Raw genomic sequence first — 18,413 nt, 5'->3', positions numbered from 1 at the left:
GTAGATAAATCACATACATGTAAGTCTCGGGTGTCCTAATGTCACATTAATGAATTGCTGAACTGAGTAAATCCAACATTGTCATAATCGTTTCCATAGAAATTGTATTAATGGTGAATTACGGCTGGTTATCCTTAATTTCTGCAGACAATGGTAGTATTTAAATCACATCTTGAAGTAATGTTATCAATGTAGATTGAAGCGCCATGACGCTTGTCTATCGATCAGGACATCCGTTCACATGTTTGACCATAAGATAAGCTAAAGGTCTTAAGTCCATTCTGGGTCAGACGATTCGCCATGCTGTACGATATTCTTTTGCTAATGATTATGGCTATGGCCACTAATGGTCAACAGGATCAAAAATATGATATACTTCAATCTGAAGTTTTGGCTTTGAAGAAGTTAGTTTTAAATATTAACACTGAATTGGGAAAATTACGCAAAGAACACGACGAGATGGGACTGCATCTTAAGGAACTCAGGTAATTTAAATATCAGTTACTGGTATATATCTGGCGCGGTTAAATCACTCCAGTATAGTTTTACATGTTAAAATATGACAAAATAAGTAGATAGAAAATGATCACGTACCCTAGGACCAGTTTTATTAATATCTATGAACTTAGATTTGTCCATATATACAGTATCTAGAGCATTGCAGAATTAATTAATGAAGATTCCTTAACTAACTCCCTAAGCAGATAGCAAAAAACGTAATAGTCTGGGATCAGTTTTATTAATATTCCTGACTGTCCATATATAAGCAGGCATCATAGAACTGAACGAAAATTCCTTAACTAACCCCTCCCTCCTTAACTAACCCCTACCTCCTTAACTAACCCCTACCTCCTTAACTAACCCCTACCTCCTTAACTAACCCCACCTCCAACAACCCCTTATGTACCCCCCCCAAAAGGAATCCTTCCCTCCTTAACTAACAGCCGCAACTAACCCCGCATTAACGAACCTCGTCCGACTAACTGAACCCCCTCCGTTACAAACCCCCCCGACGAAAACCCTCCCTCCGAAGAAAACCCCGTCCGAACCAACCCCCCCCGCCTAACCAACCCTCCTCCAACAACCCCTACCGCCAACCAACACCCTCCTCCTAACAACCCGACCTCCTTAACGAACCCCGTCCCTACTTAACTAACCCCCCTCCTCAACTAGCCCCTACCTCCTTAACCAACCCCTACCTCCTTTTACAAACCCCCTCCCTACTTAACTAACCCCTACCTCCATAGCTTACTCCTCCCTCCTTTTACACCCCCTCCCTCCGCAACTAGCCCATCCCTCCTTAACCCTTTAGTTCTATAATGCTGCTCTCATATGGACAATTTAAAGTTCCTTAAGAGATAAGGATGTTGAAGAAACCGGGACATGCTCATTGAAATGTTATATGCTTCAATTGTAAAGTTTTGTTTTGTTGCAAAGGAGCAGACGACAGCCGATCGACACAATTCCGTCTATGAAATTGAGTGAATTTGGCAGTCATGAAGAAAACAATGAGGACAATAGGAATGTTCATAATGAAAGAACGTCTGGTAACGTGCCCATCCTTCTCTATCTTGAAATAAAACGAAAAAATAGGAACGCTTGCCGACATGCACATTTTATCCGCCATTTTGGGCTATCACCATGGTAGATCCAAATGTACGGTCATTTTCATCAAAAACCATTGTCTAGGAATTTAATACATGTTGTTTGTAAGCGACATAATTTAATTGAGCTGCTATATATGTTTTACCAATCAGAAACAGCGGATAATGAAAATGAGTTGGCTGAAATTTTGTGTAGTTTTGATACAATACATTATAACGACGGACAAGTTGGTTACTTCATTTTCTAAGTACACATGTACTACATAATTTATTTCCATTTATAGGTTACACGCCTTCATTTTCTTTGTTTTCTCGTTGGAATGGAACAAAAGGTAAGGAAATCAAGCTACATATAGAAATATTGCGCACAGGGATTGAATGTACTCTCGTCATAAAAAATACACGAAAGCATCGACTATTGTGTACATGTACATATGTTTTTATGTTGAATTTGTCTCAAGAGCAACTCAATTCATCACCTTATGAAATCCACAAAAGCACCATTCAATCCTTAAATGTATCACAGCAGGTCTGCGTTGTACTAATTGATCAAATCTAAAGTTCGGTCTGTTGTAAGTATACGACTTAACACTATTTAATATAATCTCTTGCTTAACAACTGTATCCCTTGCTTAACAACTGTATCCATGTATTATTTCAAATTTCCTGTACAATTTTGTATGTATGTAATTCTCTACACTTTATATGTTTATGAGAATAAATTCTTGTCATTGTTGTTACTGTCAAGGTACCAATTTCAGCGGTGATGTTATTTTAGCGGTTTTTACGTTGAAAGCCATGCGCCAAATTATGATTGTGCGCAAACACTTTTTTTTTTTTAGATAATATTTCAATAGCATATAATGTGTGCTCTTATTAATTACTGCGCTAAAATAAGTAGATTTATAGAGGTTCTGTGTCTGTGTAACCGTAAACATGTATGAGAAAACTTCTTTTTGTGACACAGCTTCCCAAGTTAAGGGCGAAAAGGGAGATCCGGGCCTACGTGGACCTAAAGGGGACACCGGAACTGCTGGGATCAAAGGACAAAACGGGGGCAATGGTACATCTGGGGCTGTGGGATCGAAAGGTGAGACCGGAATGCATGGTTTTAAAGGACAGAAAGGGGAAATTGGACAACACGGGAGTAGCGGACCCGTGGGGCCAAAGGGGGACACGGGGAGACCAGGAGATAGGGGACAGAAAGGTGACATTGGAAATACTGGACCAACGGGTCAGAAAGGGGACAAAGGGAAAGCTGGTAGGTACAAAGGTGACCCTTTAATTCCTCGAACTCAGAGGTGTACAGATATATATATGTATAGTTTAAAAAAATGGGCAGTTCATTTAGTTGACAATATCATAATACATGTACCGTAAAATTTCGAAAATAAGACGCGGCTTATTTTCTTTTACAGAACACGTACTTATTTTGAGGAAAAGGTTATTTTTAGATGAAGCTAACTTTTGATGCAGTTTATATTGTAAGCGATCCACTATAGTTAGTTTTGTGAAATACGCTGAAATATGACAAATCCAGAATTACTACATGTACGGTCCGTGAAGTATCAATAACATATATACACATGGATGTCAATTACATTACAACATTGTGGTATACATCTGTAATGTAATATGTTTCGATGAGCCAATAAAATATTAAGATACATGTGAGAGAAAAATATCCTAAAAAATAAAAATAAATGAACAGATATGAATATAAGTAAATAAAGAATATATGTATAAATAAATAAAAAAATAAATCTGATATAGATAAAATGAATGATAAATATAAACATAAATAATATAAATACTAATTAAATATCAATTAAATTAATAAGTATAAATGAATAAATAAAAAATAAAATAGATCAATAAATTACTCTACCTTGACGTTCCAGACAAAAATGCAAAGGTCTCAGGATGATAGAATTTGTTTCGCGTAAACAACCTAAAATATCAACCCTTTGATGGCGATTTCTCTGTCACACCTTCAACGTAGATGAAGAGTGAATTAAACTCAATTTTAAATCATTTGTATTATTTTCTTAATTGATATTAGACAATACTGAGACAACGTGGCTTGCAATTCAGAAAACCTTGAGCTCTTGAACTAAAGATAGATACAGAATATCTTATGCAATTCTGATGTCTTTGTTGGTATATCTATCTGATTTCTACAAATCCCGATACTTAATTCATGTTTGAAAATTGATTTTGTTTTTTAGCTCAAAAGATATCGTTTGGTACGGACACAACATTGAGGAATTACACATATCATTGGAATACTGTGTTCGAAGAAGTGAAATGGAACGACGGAAACTTCTACAACTCCGCTACTGGGATTTTTACCTGTCACGTGGCTGGGACTTACTTCTTTTCGTTAAATGTGTGGTCAATCAGTCAGGGGGATGCCATGTTTTTCTTTATCATGACCAATAGAGAGCGAATCCGTGCGCTATTTATACCGGCTTCAAGCAATATATATAATTCAGGGGCTACCACAGCCCTTGTGCAATTGTCCCAAGGGGATTCCGTCTTTATCAAACGTCCTGACGCCAAAGAAACCTCTTATGCCATGTACCAATTTGAAGGCATTCAACTTTATTAATATCAATAGGATGTATTTGCAAATAAGAATCTTTTTAAGTGATTTTTTAACAATGAAATAAATGCCAGGATCAGGCGAGTACCAGGAATGCATAGGTCTGATTACCATACTCTGTAAATTGTATCAGATTTTAATATATCATATACTCAGTATGAAATCGATGATTTTCTATGTACATGCATCTCAAAATTAACAAATCCATCATGTCATAAAAAGAGGGACTAGATTGTGTTCTTCTTCCACTGGTATTTGCTGTCTTCATTGCAAGGAGAGTAAGAGGCAACTAAATTTGGCATAATTTTCTTTCTCTCTAAACAACTTTCTTCTTACCAATGACTTCTTTTACAATACCTCACTTTTGACCTTTAGTTGAGCGTTTCCCCTGCTAAGAAGGCTTTGGATTCTGTCCTATGGCCGAAATATACCAAAGTTTCTAAATGGTAGTTTCTGCCCCAGCTTTGCACTAAGCATTTTTACTATTTTATCATTTTTGTTGAACTTTTGGTAGCTCGATTTTTTTTTAATTCAATACATACTGCAGAAATACTGTATTCATGGTCAAATGTTTGTTTTCACTTGGTTTGTTCATATAAAGAATTAACACTCAGAATGTAAATATTAATATTTGCATGGTATATATTTGTGCGCTATATTTAATGACTGCGACTATAGTGAAGATGTGTGTACTCACACCATGCGTGTCGTTTTTGTACGATCTCGCAAGTCTTTTAAATGTGAAAGATATATTTATCAATTAGAAAAGAAATGAAAATACTGTTTAAACACTTTAGGAGAATCATCTCTCAAATGACCTCATAAAAACATAAACTGTCATACAGTTTATATTGCGGTATTTGACGAAAAGACGGAATGACGGATGGAAACGAAATCACATAGTATGACCCGACTTTTAGTCGTACGGGTTCAGTCACAATATTGGACTAAGACCACAATTAATTTCACTATATGTTTCATTGTAACATTTAATTTTATAACAAATTCCCAAAATCCGATAGCCAACTTTACCCTTCTTACCAGTCAAGAGCAATGTATTGGGAGTAAAATAATAAAAAAAATCAACACAGCATGTTGGCATTTTTTCTCGAGATAATCGTCTGCACGTGTCATCAACGTCAAATATAAACTTCCGGTTCAAAGGGTAGGGGTAAAGACAGGACTTGTCACACAGCACCCTGCGCCAAAATAGAATGCACAATATAAAAAAAAATACACAGTAAATGTTAGAATGATATAACTAGAGTATTTCAACACCAATCTTTTACACAAATACTAAGTTCTAACAGCCATGGTATAGTTTTTTACAAAATCACCTAGATTTCTGAGGGAGCATATAATTGTGGTCTTAGTCCACATGGTTAGCGAGAGTTATCTCCCCTACACTAGGCAGATGACGAGCCGACTCGTTTTTGACGAGTTTGGTAGAGTGTCCATATACCGTTTGTCCAATAGTGACACCGACTATTTCTGAATATTTCTTGGCAACAGGTAACACCATAGTTCACTGTACCATTTTGCTTTATTTGTATATCTGATAGTCAAAATACATATGGCCGCATGGAATTGTGTATTGAACTGCTATATGAATTAAAATAATATTGAAATTCTTATCAGCCGTCTCAACGTTAATTCATCATAACCAGTGAATAAACACACACTCAATGCGAGACTATGTAACAAAAAAATAATATAAACTATTGAAATATTCCATTTTAATTTATTCCAATAAATGAATGGTACATACATGTAACATACAGAATTCAATTCTGGCTATATCAAAAGCTTGTACATACGAAATATATAACGAACATTTCAAATATTCTTACATACAAAATGTATATATTAATTAACCACAATATACTCTCTACTACATCCAGAGTGGTATATATATATCGCATACAGTCTGTAAGTATCTCCGACAAAATATATATGTTACACATGTATATGAACACAAAATAGTTCCGCATCTCTTTACGTCCATTCTTGGCCCCCACCAGCTGTCCAGATCGCTATATATTTATGATGCCTTTTTTCAGGCCAAAGATTTTTTTCGTAACACTTTTGTAGTGTAAAGTATTGATTGGCATAGAGAGGTCACGTAACCAAGCCTCGCTCCAGAAAAACTCGCAACACGCATCAGAGTGAAACGAAGGGAAGTAACTCTGATAGATCAGACAGATGTGCGTCAAACAATGTACATGGTAAAATGTAATTTGCCAATTACCCTAATGTTTATTTGTTTCATGTAGCGCGTGGTAGATAAAGGTTTATCAGCACAATAATTTGATAATGGCGTTACGATGTAATATTACTTAACTCCATTCCAGAGATCAATTTAATAATGTCAAAGTCAATCCTTTCAGGAGAAGGAGGACATTCAAAGTCTAGGTCAATGTCTCCACGTGATGGAGGCAATTCAAAGTCAAGGTCAATGTTTCAGGGTGAAGGACGGTCATTCAATTTCAAGGTCTCCAAGTGAAGGAAGATCAGTCATTGTGAAAGATCATTGTCTCCAGGTTAAGGACAACAATTCAATGCCTAGTTCAATATCTCTGCATGAAGGTTGTCCATTCACTGTCAAGGTCTATATCTCCGTGTAAAGACAGCCATTCAATGTCAAGGCCAAGATTTCTACGTGAAGGAAGTCAATATCAAGATCAATGTCTCCATTTTAAGGACAACCATTCAATGTCAAGGTCGATATCTCCACGTGAAGGACAACAATTCAATTTCAAGGTCAATATCTCCAAGTGAAGGACAATCATTTAACGTTTAGGTCAATATCTCAACGTGAAGGACAGCCATTTAATGTCAAGGTCAATATCTCCACGTGAAGGACAACCATTCAATGTCAAGGTCAATATCTCCAAGTGAAGGACAATCATTTAACGTTTAGGTCAATATCTCAACGTGAAGGACAACCATTCAATGTCAAGGTCAATATCTCCACGTGAAGGACAACCATTCAATGTCAAGGTCAATATCTCCAAGTGAAGGACAATCATTTAACGTTTAGGTCAATATCTCAATGTGAAGGACAACCATTTAATGTCAAGGTCAATATATCTACGTGAAGGACAACCATTCAATTTCAAGGCCAATAATCTTCACGTGAAGGACAACCATTCAATGTCAAGGTCAATATCTACACGTAAAGGACAGTCATTCAATGTCAAGGTCAATATCTTCTAGTGAAGGACAACCATTTAATTATCCAAATACCAAGGTCAATATTTCTGATGACAATGTTAATCATTTAAAGACAAAGTCAATCATCATATCACAAAGTTTCAAATGTAACATCCATTTTCCCCAAAGTCAAAGTCAAAGTGAATCACTCAAAAGATTGGGTCAGTCACTGAAAAAGTTACACTCAATCATTCAAGGTCAGAGTCAATCAACAAAGTAAACTTTAAATTTACAGGTAAATCAATCAAAAATATTATAATTCATAATTATGTACAACAATTACATATAAAGATGCATTGATAACAACAAATATCTTGAAATATATAAAGGGAACACTTACTATTAAAATATCAAGATACCGAGTGTAACAAAACTTGCATATGGCGTCCATGAACCACATTAAAATTGTTAAAGAAATTAAATATAAAATATCAGATTCTTTAAAAATAGTAAAGGCAGAGATATATCACAGAATGCTTAAAACTGGGGATTTAATATTTGGCAGTATGAATATATATTGTGAAAAGTTGTTAAAAACAATTTTCATAATTACAGAAGTACATTTTTGAAGAGTTATCTCCCCTGAATATATTCTCGGGAGGAGGTCTATACAATGATATCAATGTGAATGATAATGTTAAAAACAGAAAAAAGGTAAAAAATATACTGTTTGTACATAACCCTGTGATATAGATTGAGCGGGTGTTTTCGGAATTACATGTACGTCAGCTTCATGTGGGACTCTTGTGCTTGAAATTCTATTATCAGCAGCAGGATCTTTGTTGACGCTCAAAAAAATTGTAGTCAATTAAAAAGCTAGCACCTAGCAAGAGGATTTTATCCTGTACATGAAGATCTGTCAACAAATCTGAAAACGGAGAAAAAACATTATTTATAGACACTGATTTTATAGAAAATGTGATTCATAAAATGAATTCCTGGCTTTTCCTGAATTCTAATATTAATCATTTGTTTGTTGGGTGTATTGCCACATTAACAGCAAGGATCGTTTTGAGGTAAAGCCTTTTGTAGTAGTTGGTGGCTACCTCACTGATCCACAAACATATACATTAGGAGATTGTATGATCTCGGCTTCCATGAGAATCAAAAATCACTATTTAACTTGAATTAAGGCTAGATGGAATATAGAACATCGCTATTCTGTTAAAATCATTTATATTTAAATCCTGCATGTAAGCAGTATACTGGCTATCAACATAAAAACTGATACGTTTTATAAACTTATAGGATATGAACTTTGTACAAAATCAGAGGGACTTGACACGTTCCTACCACCAAGAATAAAAAAATAACTACACTTTCTGACCTCTATTCGATCTAGGTGTCAGACTTTTGACCTTGGGTTGAATTTCAATACTGTGTCCAAGGAACGTATCAAGCCAACATGTACAAAATCAATGTATGATATGATAATTATATAATAGGAAATAATAAGCTACATTGTTCTTGGATGAGAGAAATAGCATAAAAAACATATAACTACCTGTACTTTGCCTTGTTCCTTTTATATCTATAGATATGTGAAAAAAAGACAGCCGAAACTAAACTGATACAGTTCATTGATCAAATGGCACATCGTTAGTTTTATCTCCCCATGAACAGCCAGGGACATTTTGAGACAGGGTATCCTTGCAGTAGTTGGTGACTACCTCACTGAACAATATAAGGGAGGCCTATTGTATACCATCCAGAGCAATAAGGGAAGTGTCTTGTCTAAGGGCACAACCACAACAGCACAGACCGGCCAATTTCACAGTTTCCCAAGAAAAACAAACCAATCTGGGTAGGGAGCATCAAACCAGGCACATCAGATCTTCACCTGAGGCTTGTGGCCTGGCACTCTAACCAAATGAGCTATCATGGCCCTTAGTTTTTAGGTAGTTTTACCACTGTTAATTTTCATGTGGAACACTTTTTGGTTTTTAACTACAGTGTATATCTTTTATTAAGTACACAAATGACACTTGTATCTTTTAACACTATTCCCTGTTTGTTAACTTACAATGCAGAATGAAGTTGTTTTCCGTACCACAGCAGTCTTTATTGTTACCACGACAAGCTTTAGTTATCTCTGCCACAGGCTCATCACCATAGCGAGCACCAAATATCTGTTACAGAAGAAGTGAGATTAACAAAACATTTACACAACAATGCATTTTAAGAAATGTATAATAATTTTTTTTTTCTGCAAAAACATTTTTTTTCAAATAACAATTACAACAGATACATGTCAAGTCTTTAGGCAACTTTCATAAATTATCACTTAAAAGGACAAAAATATTGTAAAAATATTGATTTAATTATTGATTGAATAAATATCACTTTTTCAAAGTAGACAGAAAGATCTCAACCAGAGATTTGTTTGCTTGCTGAATTTATCTCCCAAAGAAGATGCAGCCAGGTCATTTTTGAGGCGGGGATCTCCATGTAGTAGTTGGTGACTACCTCAATGTACAACAAGAGCCATCCAGAGGGTGAAGTGTCTTTCCCAAGGACACAACTACAACAGATTGGTCCATTTCTCAGCTATTTGAGAATCATAAACCTACATTTGCAAGTGAAGGGAGAGTCAAATCATGCTCCTTGTATCTTCATCTGAGGCTTTTATGTGGCCGGGGTAATCACAGAGTAAGATATTTGAGGTAGACACAATACCAAAAAAAATTCCAAACTCTGAAACTCCAAACTGTTAAGTCAACGGGTTGACCTTTCTCACATGGAGCTTACTAAAACAGGAGATCCTATATTTACCAGCACATTAGCATGAAGACAGGTTGAGTATTCTGATAATACTATCTCCTTGTATGTAACATTGGAGATCCGGTACTTATACATACATTAGCAAGGAGACTAGGAGACAAACCTGTATAGACACATCAGCACACAGTTTACACAGACAGCAGGAGAACTCTACATTGAAGACAACATTGTCACCATCGTCTAGAATCTGATATCTCGGACAGCAGCACATACGACTGAAAAGGACACAATTAACAAAAGCACTTAAGACTGACATTTTATTTTATTTTGCCTTCACTTATTAAACAAGTTTAAAACATGTTATATCTTTTTGAATAACAAATTAACTTAACAAAACTCCTTGAAATAGAATGTTCTGAAATCAAATATGGTCCACCTAAAAGTCCAATCTTATACTGTTTAATTACATAAATTTACCAGCATACTTAAAACGATTTATAACTGAATCTCTATTTTATCTCAATCTTGCATCTGAAAATTACATCCAAAAACAAGAGGCCCATGGGCCTTAACGGTCACCTGATTTTTGAAATATTTCAGTAAATTTGAATGAAAGAATGAATTTTAAAACAAATAAAACAAATGATAGTCAAAAAATGTGATTTCCCTATAACTATAGTAAAGTTTATCCCCTCCCATGGGCAAATGTGAGACCCCAGGGCTAGGAAATTCACACTTATGGTAAAGCACCTTAAGACCCTTCCATCTGTGAAGATATTTAATTCTACCTTATTTGGGTTGTAAGACGAAGATTTTTTTGGACCCGCCCACTAGCCCCTGGGGGTCAATCAGGGCCAACATGTACATACCATCAAACTGTCACCCTATGCTGATAATTTGAACAAAGTTAGAATAAATTCCAATAGAAATCCAACAAATAATAGTCAAAAATGTGATTTCCCTATATAAACTATAGTAAAGTTTACCCCCTCCCCAGGGGCAAACATGAGACCCCAGGGTCATGCAATTCACAATTTTGGTAAAGCACCTTAAGACCCTTCCATCTATGAAGAGTATTTGATTCTACCATATCTGAGAGTAGAGAAGAAGATTTTTGAAATTTCAGTCAATTTGACCCTTTTTGGCCCCGCCCACCAGCCCCTGGGGGTCAACCAGGGCCAAAATGTACATACCATCAAACTGTCATCCCATGCTGATAATTTGTACCAAGTTAGAATGAATTCCAATACAAATCCAACAAATAATAGTCAAAAATGTGATTTCCCTATATAAACTTTAGTAAAGTTTACCCCCTCCCCAGGGGCAAACGTGAGACCCCAGGGTCATGAAATTCACAATTTTGGTAAAGCACATTAAGACCCTTCCACCTATGAAGAGTATTTGATTCTACCATATCTGAGAGTAGAGAGGAAGATTTTTGAAATTTCAGTCAATTTGACCCTTTTTGGCCCCGCCCACCAGCCCCTGGGGGTCAACCAGGGCCAAAATGTACATACCATCAAACTGTCATCCCATGCTAATAATTTGAACCAAGTTAGAATGAATTCCAATACAAATCCAACAAATAATAGTCAAAAATGTGATTTCCCTACATAAACCATAGCAAAGTTTACCCCCTCCCCAGGGACGACAGACGACAGACGACGGACGACGACGGACAAAAGACGATACGAATAGGTCACTTGAGACTTTGTCTCAGGTGACCTAATAAAAGCTAGGTTTTTGAGAATCTGTCGCCTTTTCTTGTGGACATCGAGGTCAGCAGGTCCCGTCAGTCAAATTTGGACACATTACCTTTCAAAAGTAACAACACCAACTTACTTTTCCACAATACGTCCAACAGGATTCCCTGATGGACTTTCAATTGTGAGTTCCTGAACGCAGCAGCACCACCACCAGCAGACTCCACAAGGACACCGTAGGGGGCGCTGCAGTCTCATCACGTCCTGCATCTCTGCATTACTGAATTTCATAACAAATCCTCGCACAGCTCCTAAGCATTGCCTTAAATAACATTCTGAAACTGGTTTGGGATGAAAGAAAAAAAAGAAGTTAAGAATACAAACAAGAGGACATAATCTAGTTTCAACAACAGGACATAATCTAGTTTCAAACAAAGGAAGATAATCTAGTTTCAAACAAGGGGAGATAATCTAGTTTCAAACAAGGGGAGATAATCTAGTTTTAAACAAGGGGAGATAATATAGTTTCAAACAAGGGGAGATAATCTAGTTTCAGATAAGTAGAGATGATCTAGTTTTAAACAAAGGAAGATTATCTAGTTTCAAACAAGGGGAGCCAAGAGAGGTTCAAACAAGGAGAGATAATTGAGTATTAGATGTCAGCTGGGTTAATTAATTCTTAATACAGTGTTTAAAAAAAACATTTGTTGGCCAGTCTAATTACTATATGTTCATATTTAATGATGCTGGGGCATTTATGTTTTATAGTGAGCAGCTGAAAAATTGGAACAGGTCAATTAATCAACCAGTTAATTGGAATTATTGAACTAGGCATTATTTGACATTATTTTGAAAATTTTTCACTAACATTAAACAACACTGCAGCAACCTCTTATGTCATATGAATCCAAAGGAATTCGGCAAAAGAAAGCTTGGTAAGGGAACTAGTTAGATTTTGGGGTCAGAGGAAACTCAGGACCAGGCACACCAGACATTCATCTGTCAAAATGTCTAACATCAGGTGTTAGGGTCAAAGGAAACTTGGACAATACTTTACCTCCGTTTGTCAAAATGCCTAACATTACTTTTTGGGGCCAGAGCAGGGCTTTTACTCTGTGGTTTGAAATGGGATCTTTATGTCTCATTTTGAGAAGAAAAATGGTGAATTTGAATAGTTTTTTTCAGGAATAAACAGCAAATTTTGGGACTTTGGCTTGAAATTGAAATAACTTCAACTGGGAATGAAGCCCATTAACGGCCTCAAAAAAGCCCTCAGAAAAAGGCCTTACTGAGGAAACTCTAATGTCTGGAGAATTCAAAACAAAATTATTATATACATTGCACTAGTACATACTTTCCTGTGCATAAAGAAAGTGATCTTCATCCTCATCTGAAGTATACAGACTGTATCTGCACGGTCTCTGCCAGCAAAGGACGGCTGGGGAAAAGTAATTTCATAATAAAATGATCATAAGCAACTAAGAAAAAGTAACCGTCTATTTATTATGAATTCCAAGGAAATTTCATAAGGTTTATTGATAAAAACAACATTTTTATTATTTTGTTGCTTTTGTAGTTGATATATTCTCAACCACTTGGGAAAAAAAATTATGTTTTGTTTTTTTGCAGCAATTAAAGATTTCCTGATCAATTTAAAAGCAATAAAACTAGTCCAATTGTGATATGTACCACAACATACAATGTTGGACCGATCGACACAATTATTCTACAAGCTATTTTATTGTTTTCTATTATAGTGATACTCCATTTGTCAACCCTGCATCACAAACAAAAATGTATAAGCTCATTTATTTTTTAGTTAGAAATCAATATCTGAATCAGTTACTTCAAAATGAAACCTTCCACAGAAATTGTGATTAAGAAAAACTGGAGTTGAAGTTCATGTATCAATCTACTCCTATACGTATATGAGGTCTTATTCCACCTGATTATATTGGTGGATATTGTTACATGACAGCCTGTCAAAAGTGTCCTGTCGTGTAAACCTCTAATATTATTGGAGTATGTAGTATCAATCATGACACAAAATTATAAATATAAAGAAGTAAAAAGAATTACAGATATAATACAAATTATTCTCCGTGTATACCTTCAGCTACGTCCAAACACTGTCTTATTATAACTTTGTCTGCCATTATCAACTCCCTCAGTCCTTTTGGGTATTCATCTTGAACATCCTGTACTTCTTTCTCATGACCTTCATATGACCTTTGACCTTGTGGGTGGTCAGAATTGGGTTGTCCTGTGACCGTCTCCATGGTAAACAACCAAGTTTGTAACCATGCATAGGTTACAGAGAGTGTATATATATATTAATTACAGCTTAATATCCAAAATGGCCGATGACAATGTGCATCCATCTATAAAAGTGAAAACAAAGAATATATTTAATAATCATCTTATGGAAAAACATTTGCAAATCTATGCAGTTAGTGTAAAGCCTGTACTTATATTTTAATATAAATATACAAGCTCTTGTCACCAATATAAGCCTCCTTCATTTTTACAGAATATTCAATTGTAAAACAGTTAACTAAAACTGGTCCTTCCTAAACTTTTACTCTAGGAGAGGAGCAGGTTGACTTAGACAAATATGGTAAATACTGTTATACGGGTGGTCGGGTGGCACAGTGATAACACTCTTGCTGTACACCTAGGCGGCCGGGGTTTGATTCCCCGTTCGGACGTGAAAAGGTATTGGGTCACCTGCCTGACCACGTGGGTTTTCCCCGGTACTCCGGTTTCCTCCCACAGTAAGACCCCTCGCTTGCTTCCATCCGGGCCAACAAGAGTAATAATATAAGTTGATATATAACTTGTTTCGCAATTGTTGTATAATGAATAAAGTTTAATTACATAAATACTGTTATCTGAACATTAATAACTTTGTAACAGGTAAGAGAAATACACAAATAAACAAACTGGGGTGTACATGAATGTGCCTATATCTTAATTGCCTAGCCTAATTTTCAAGGAAACACTGTTAAAATCATGATTATACCCATGCCAAATGCACATGTACATTGTGTATATATATAAATAACGATCATACACCTGTTCAATGTACACACTTGTATAAGAGACACCCAATCAACTGATTTTAGGTCCTTTACACAAAACATGGCAGGTGTGAATATCAGTAACACATAATTAACGCTTAATTAATTAATCATTATGTCTGACACTGCAGGTGTCAGAGTCATTTCATTTTCATTAAGGTGATATTATTGATTCTAGACCTTTGATGACGTCAATATCGTGTTATACACACCTGGTAGAATAAAATATTAACTGAGGACGAAGATCAAGGTCATTATTTTAGATTAAACCAGGTCAGTATGATACCATATTGGCCAATTCAAAGGTCCTTGATTTTTATATAAGATATGTCTGCGAGCAAATGTCTGTCTACAGATACATGTGTCTGACCACAGGGAAATGTGTCTGACTACAGGGACATGGGTCTGACCACAGGGAAATGTGTCTGACTACAGGGACATGGGTCTGACCACAGGGAAATGTGTCTGACTACAGGGACATGGGTCTGACCACAGGGAAATGTGTCTGACTACAGGGACATGGGTCTGACCACAGGGAAATGTGTCTGACTACAGGGACATGGGTCTGACCACAGGGAAATGTGTCTGACTACAGGGACATGGGTCTGACCACAGGGAAATGTGTCTGACTACAGGGACATGGGTCTGACCACAGGGAAATGTGTCTGACTACAGGGACATGGGTCTGACCACAGGGAAATGTGTCTGACTACAGGGACATGGGTCTGACCACAGGGACATGGGTCTGACCACAGGGACATGGGTCTGACCACAGGGACATGGGTCTGACCACAGTGACATGGGTCTGACCACAGTGACATGTGTCTGACCACAGGGACATGTGTCTATCTACAGGGACTTGTGTCTGACCACAGGGACATGTGTCTGACCACAGGGACATGGGTCTGACCACAGGGACATGGGTCTGACCACAGTGACATGTGTCTGACTACAGGGAAATGTGTCTGACTACAGGGACATGGGTCTGACCACAGGGACATGGGTCTGACCACAGGGACATGGGTCTGACCACAGGGACATGGGTCTGACCACAGTGACATGGGTCTGACCACAGTGACATGTGTCTGACCACAGGGACATGTGTCTATCTACAGGGACTTGTGTCTGACCACAGGGACATGTGTCTGACCACAGGGACATGGGTCTGACCACAGGGACATGGGTCTGACCACAGTGACATGTGTCTGACTACAGGGACATGGGTCTGACCACAGGGACATGGGTCTGACCACAGGGACATGGGTCTGACCACAGGGACATGGGTCTGACCACAGTGACATGGGTCTGACCACAGTGACATGTGTCTGACCACAGGGACATGTGTCTATCTACAGGGACTTGTGTCTGACCACAGGGACATGTGTCTGACCACAGGGACATGGGTCTGACCACAGGGACATGGGTCTGACCACAGGGAAATGTGTCTGACCACAGGGACATGGGTCTGACCACAGGGAAATGGGTCTGACCACAGGGAAATGTGTCTGACCACAGGGACATGGGTCTGACCACAGGGAAATGGGTCTGACCACAGGGACATGTGTCTGACCACAGGGACATGGGTCTGACCACAGGGAAATGGGTCTGACCACAGGGAAATGTGTCTGACCACAGGGACATGGGTCTGACCACAGGGAAATGTGTTTGACCACAGGGACAAGTGTCTGACCACAGGGACATGTGTCTATCCACAGGGACTTGGGTCTGACCACAGGGACATGTGTCTATCCACAGGGACTTGGGTCTGACCACAGGGAAATGTGTCTGACCACAGGGAAATGTGTCTGACCACAGGGACATGGGTCTGACCACAAGGCATAGGTCTGACCACAGGGACAAGTGTCTGACCACAGGGACATGTGTCTATCCACAGGGACTTGGGTCTGACCACAGGGACATGTGTCTGACCACAGGGACATGTGTCTATCCACAGGGACTTGTGTCTGACCACAGGGACATGTGTCTGACCACAGGGACATGGGTCTGACCACAGGGACATGTGTCTGACCACAGGGAAATGTGTCTGACCACAGGGACATGGGTCTGACCACAGGGAAATGGGTCTGACCACAGGGAAATGTGTCTGACCACAGGGACATGTGTCTATCCACGGGGACATGTGTCTGACCACAGGGACATGTGTCCTTCCACAGGGACATGTGTCTATCCACAGGGAAATGGGTCTGACCACAGGGACATGCGTCTGACCACGGGGACATATGTCTGACCACAGGGACATGGGTCTATCCACGGGGACATGGGTCTGACCACGGGGACATGTGTCTATCCACAGGGACATGTGTCTGACCACAGGGACATGTGTCTGACCACAGGGACATGGGTCTGACCACAGGGAAATGTGTCTATCCACAGGGACTTGGGTCTGACCACAGGGACATGTGTCTGACCACAGGGACATGTGTCTATCCACAGGGACTTGGGTCTGACCACAGGGACATGGGTTGGCATGTCTGTCTGTCCACAGGGCATGTCTGTCTGTCCACAGGGATGTCTGTATGTCCATAGGGACATGACTAATCTTATCTTAAAGCCAAGTAAGAAATACAGATCTACTTTATATTAAAGTTATAAGACTACTATATATAGCTACAGTAGACCTGTAGACACGTCCCTTACTCCTATAACATAAGAGTTCGCTGGTCGGCTCTTTTTCTATCGGATATTATTTTGCCGACACGGCGCCTGTCAAAAGTATCTCGCCGTATAAAACCTCTAACATTGTTGGAGTAACACGTCCCTGTGGTCTGTTTACTGTTGCGTTGGGGGGTTTTAACTAACCAGCAGTAATCTCTACTTTTTAGATTCTCATTACATGTATACGAGGTACCCGTACCTGTCATACACTGACATTGCTGTCTGTAGTACATGAAGCAATCCCTCCTACCAAAACATCGCCTCCTCGAAATCAACCGCCCGCTGTCACAACAAACCGGAAATAAACAAATGACTGCATGCGGGGTAACACTAACAATCTGATACGGTCCTCATAAAGACATGAACAGACCGGACCTGAAAGGACTTGGTTTCAGATGTGTTATCTCTTGTAAATGATTAATTTCTCAGTATTTTATGTAAGAAGACGTGATGTTACATATCAAAATACCATTTTTTGTTAAACATCTGTTTCAATGGTGTGTTTTTAAGGCCGATATATCGGTCGCTAATCGAATCGACAAACATTACTGACCTGAACGGGAACTGACATCAAGTGGATTTACGTCGACCTGAATGGGATCGAGTGGACCTGAACTCAAATTTAGCGGTATCTTAATCCAATTAATCTTTGTGTAATATTTCAGTATTAATCCAAGTGGGGGAAATATGTCATTCAAGATCAAAATAAATTTGTTGTTTTTTGTTTGTTTTTTTGTTTGTTTTTTTTTTTAATTGAAAGTCATTATAGTTCATTTATGGAGACTGTACTGTGTATGCCTTTTAGACATTA

General features: G+C 38.1%; 2 protein-coding genes across 2 annotated transcripts; one reads left to right on the top strand and one right to left on the bottom strand.

The window, feature by feature from the left end:
* Positions 1–1,641: 1,641 nt before the first annotated feature.
* On the top strand, positions 1,642–6,712 carry LOC117340557 (otolin-1-like). Its single transcript, XM_033902316.1, has 4 exons — positions 1,642–1,661; positions 1,854–1,936; positions 2,572–2,865; positions 6,597–6,712. The coding sequence occupies exons 1-4, from the start codon at positions 1,642–1,644 to the stop codon at positions 6,710–6,712; spliced, it is 513 nt and encodes a 170-aa protein (XP_033758207.1).
* On the bottom strand, positions 5,934–17,903 carry LOC117341090 (phospholipid scramblase 1-like). The gene is made up of 7 exons (XM_033902924.1): positions 17,802–17,903; positions 13,957–14,227; positions 13,201–13,284; positions 11,986–12,187; positions 10,307–10,418; positions 9,446–9,551; positions 5,934–8,290 (listed from the first exon to the last, which is right to left on the bottom strand). The coding sequence occupies exons 2-7, from the start codon at positions 14,123–14,125 to the stop codon at positions 8,187–8,189; spliced, it is 777 nt and encodes a 258-aa protein (XP_033758815.1). The 5' UTR covers positions 14,126–14,227; positions 17,802–17,903; the 3' UTR covers positions 5,934–8,186.
* Positions 17,904–18,413: the final 510 nt, after the last annotated feature.

Source organism: Pecten maximus, chromosome 13 (assembly GCF_902652985.1).
Source record: "Pecten maximus chromosome 13, xPecMax1.1, whole genome shotgun sequence".
Lineage (NCBI taxonomy): Eukaryota > Metazoa > Mollusca > Bivalvia > Pectinida > Pectinidae > Pecten > Pecten maximus.
The sequence above is the reverse complement of the archived record's forward strand: the minus strand, read 5'-3'. Positions and strand labels throughout refer to the sequence as shown.

Excerpts from the sequence above, each read along its gene's own strand:
- LOC117340557 (XM_033902316.1), top strand. The coding sequence starts at position 1,642 with ATGGTAGATCCAAATGTACG. Across the intron at positions 1,662-1,853 it reads ATGGTAGATCCAAATGTACG|TACACATGTACTACATAATT; the intron begins GTCATTTTCATC and ends TCATTTTCTAAG. Across the intron at positions 2,866-6,596 it reads AGGGGACAAAGGGAAAGCTG|GAGAAGGAGGACATTCAAAG; the intron begins GTAGGTACAAAG and ends CAATCCTTTCAG.
- LOC117341090 (XM_033902924.1), bottom strand. The coding sequence starts at position 14,125 with ATGGAGACGGTCACAGGACAACCCAATTCTGACCACCCACAAGGTCAA. Across the intron at positions 10,419-11,985 it reads GTTGGACGTATTGTGGAAAA|TCGTATGTGCTGCTGTCCGA; the intron begins GTAAGTTGGTGT and ends TGTCCTTTTCAG. Across the intron at positions 9,552-10,306 it reads GTGCTGATGTGTCTATACAG|ATATTTGGTGCTCGCTATGG; the intron begins GTTTGTCTCCTA and ends CTTCTGTAACAG.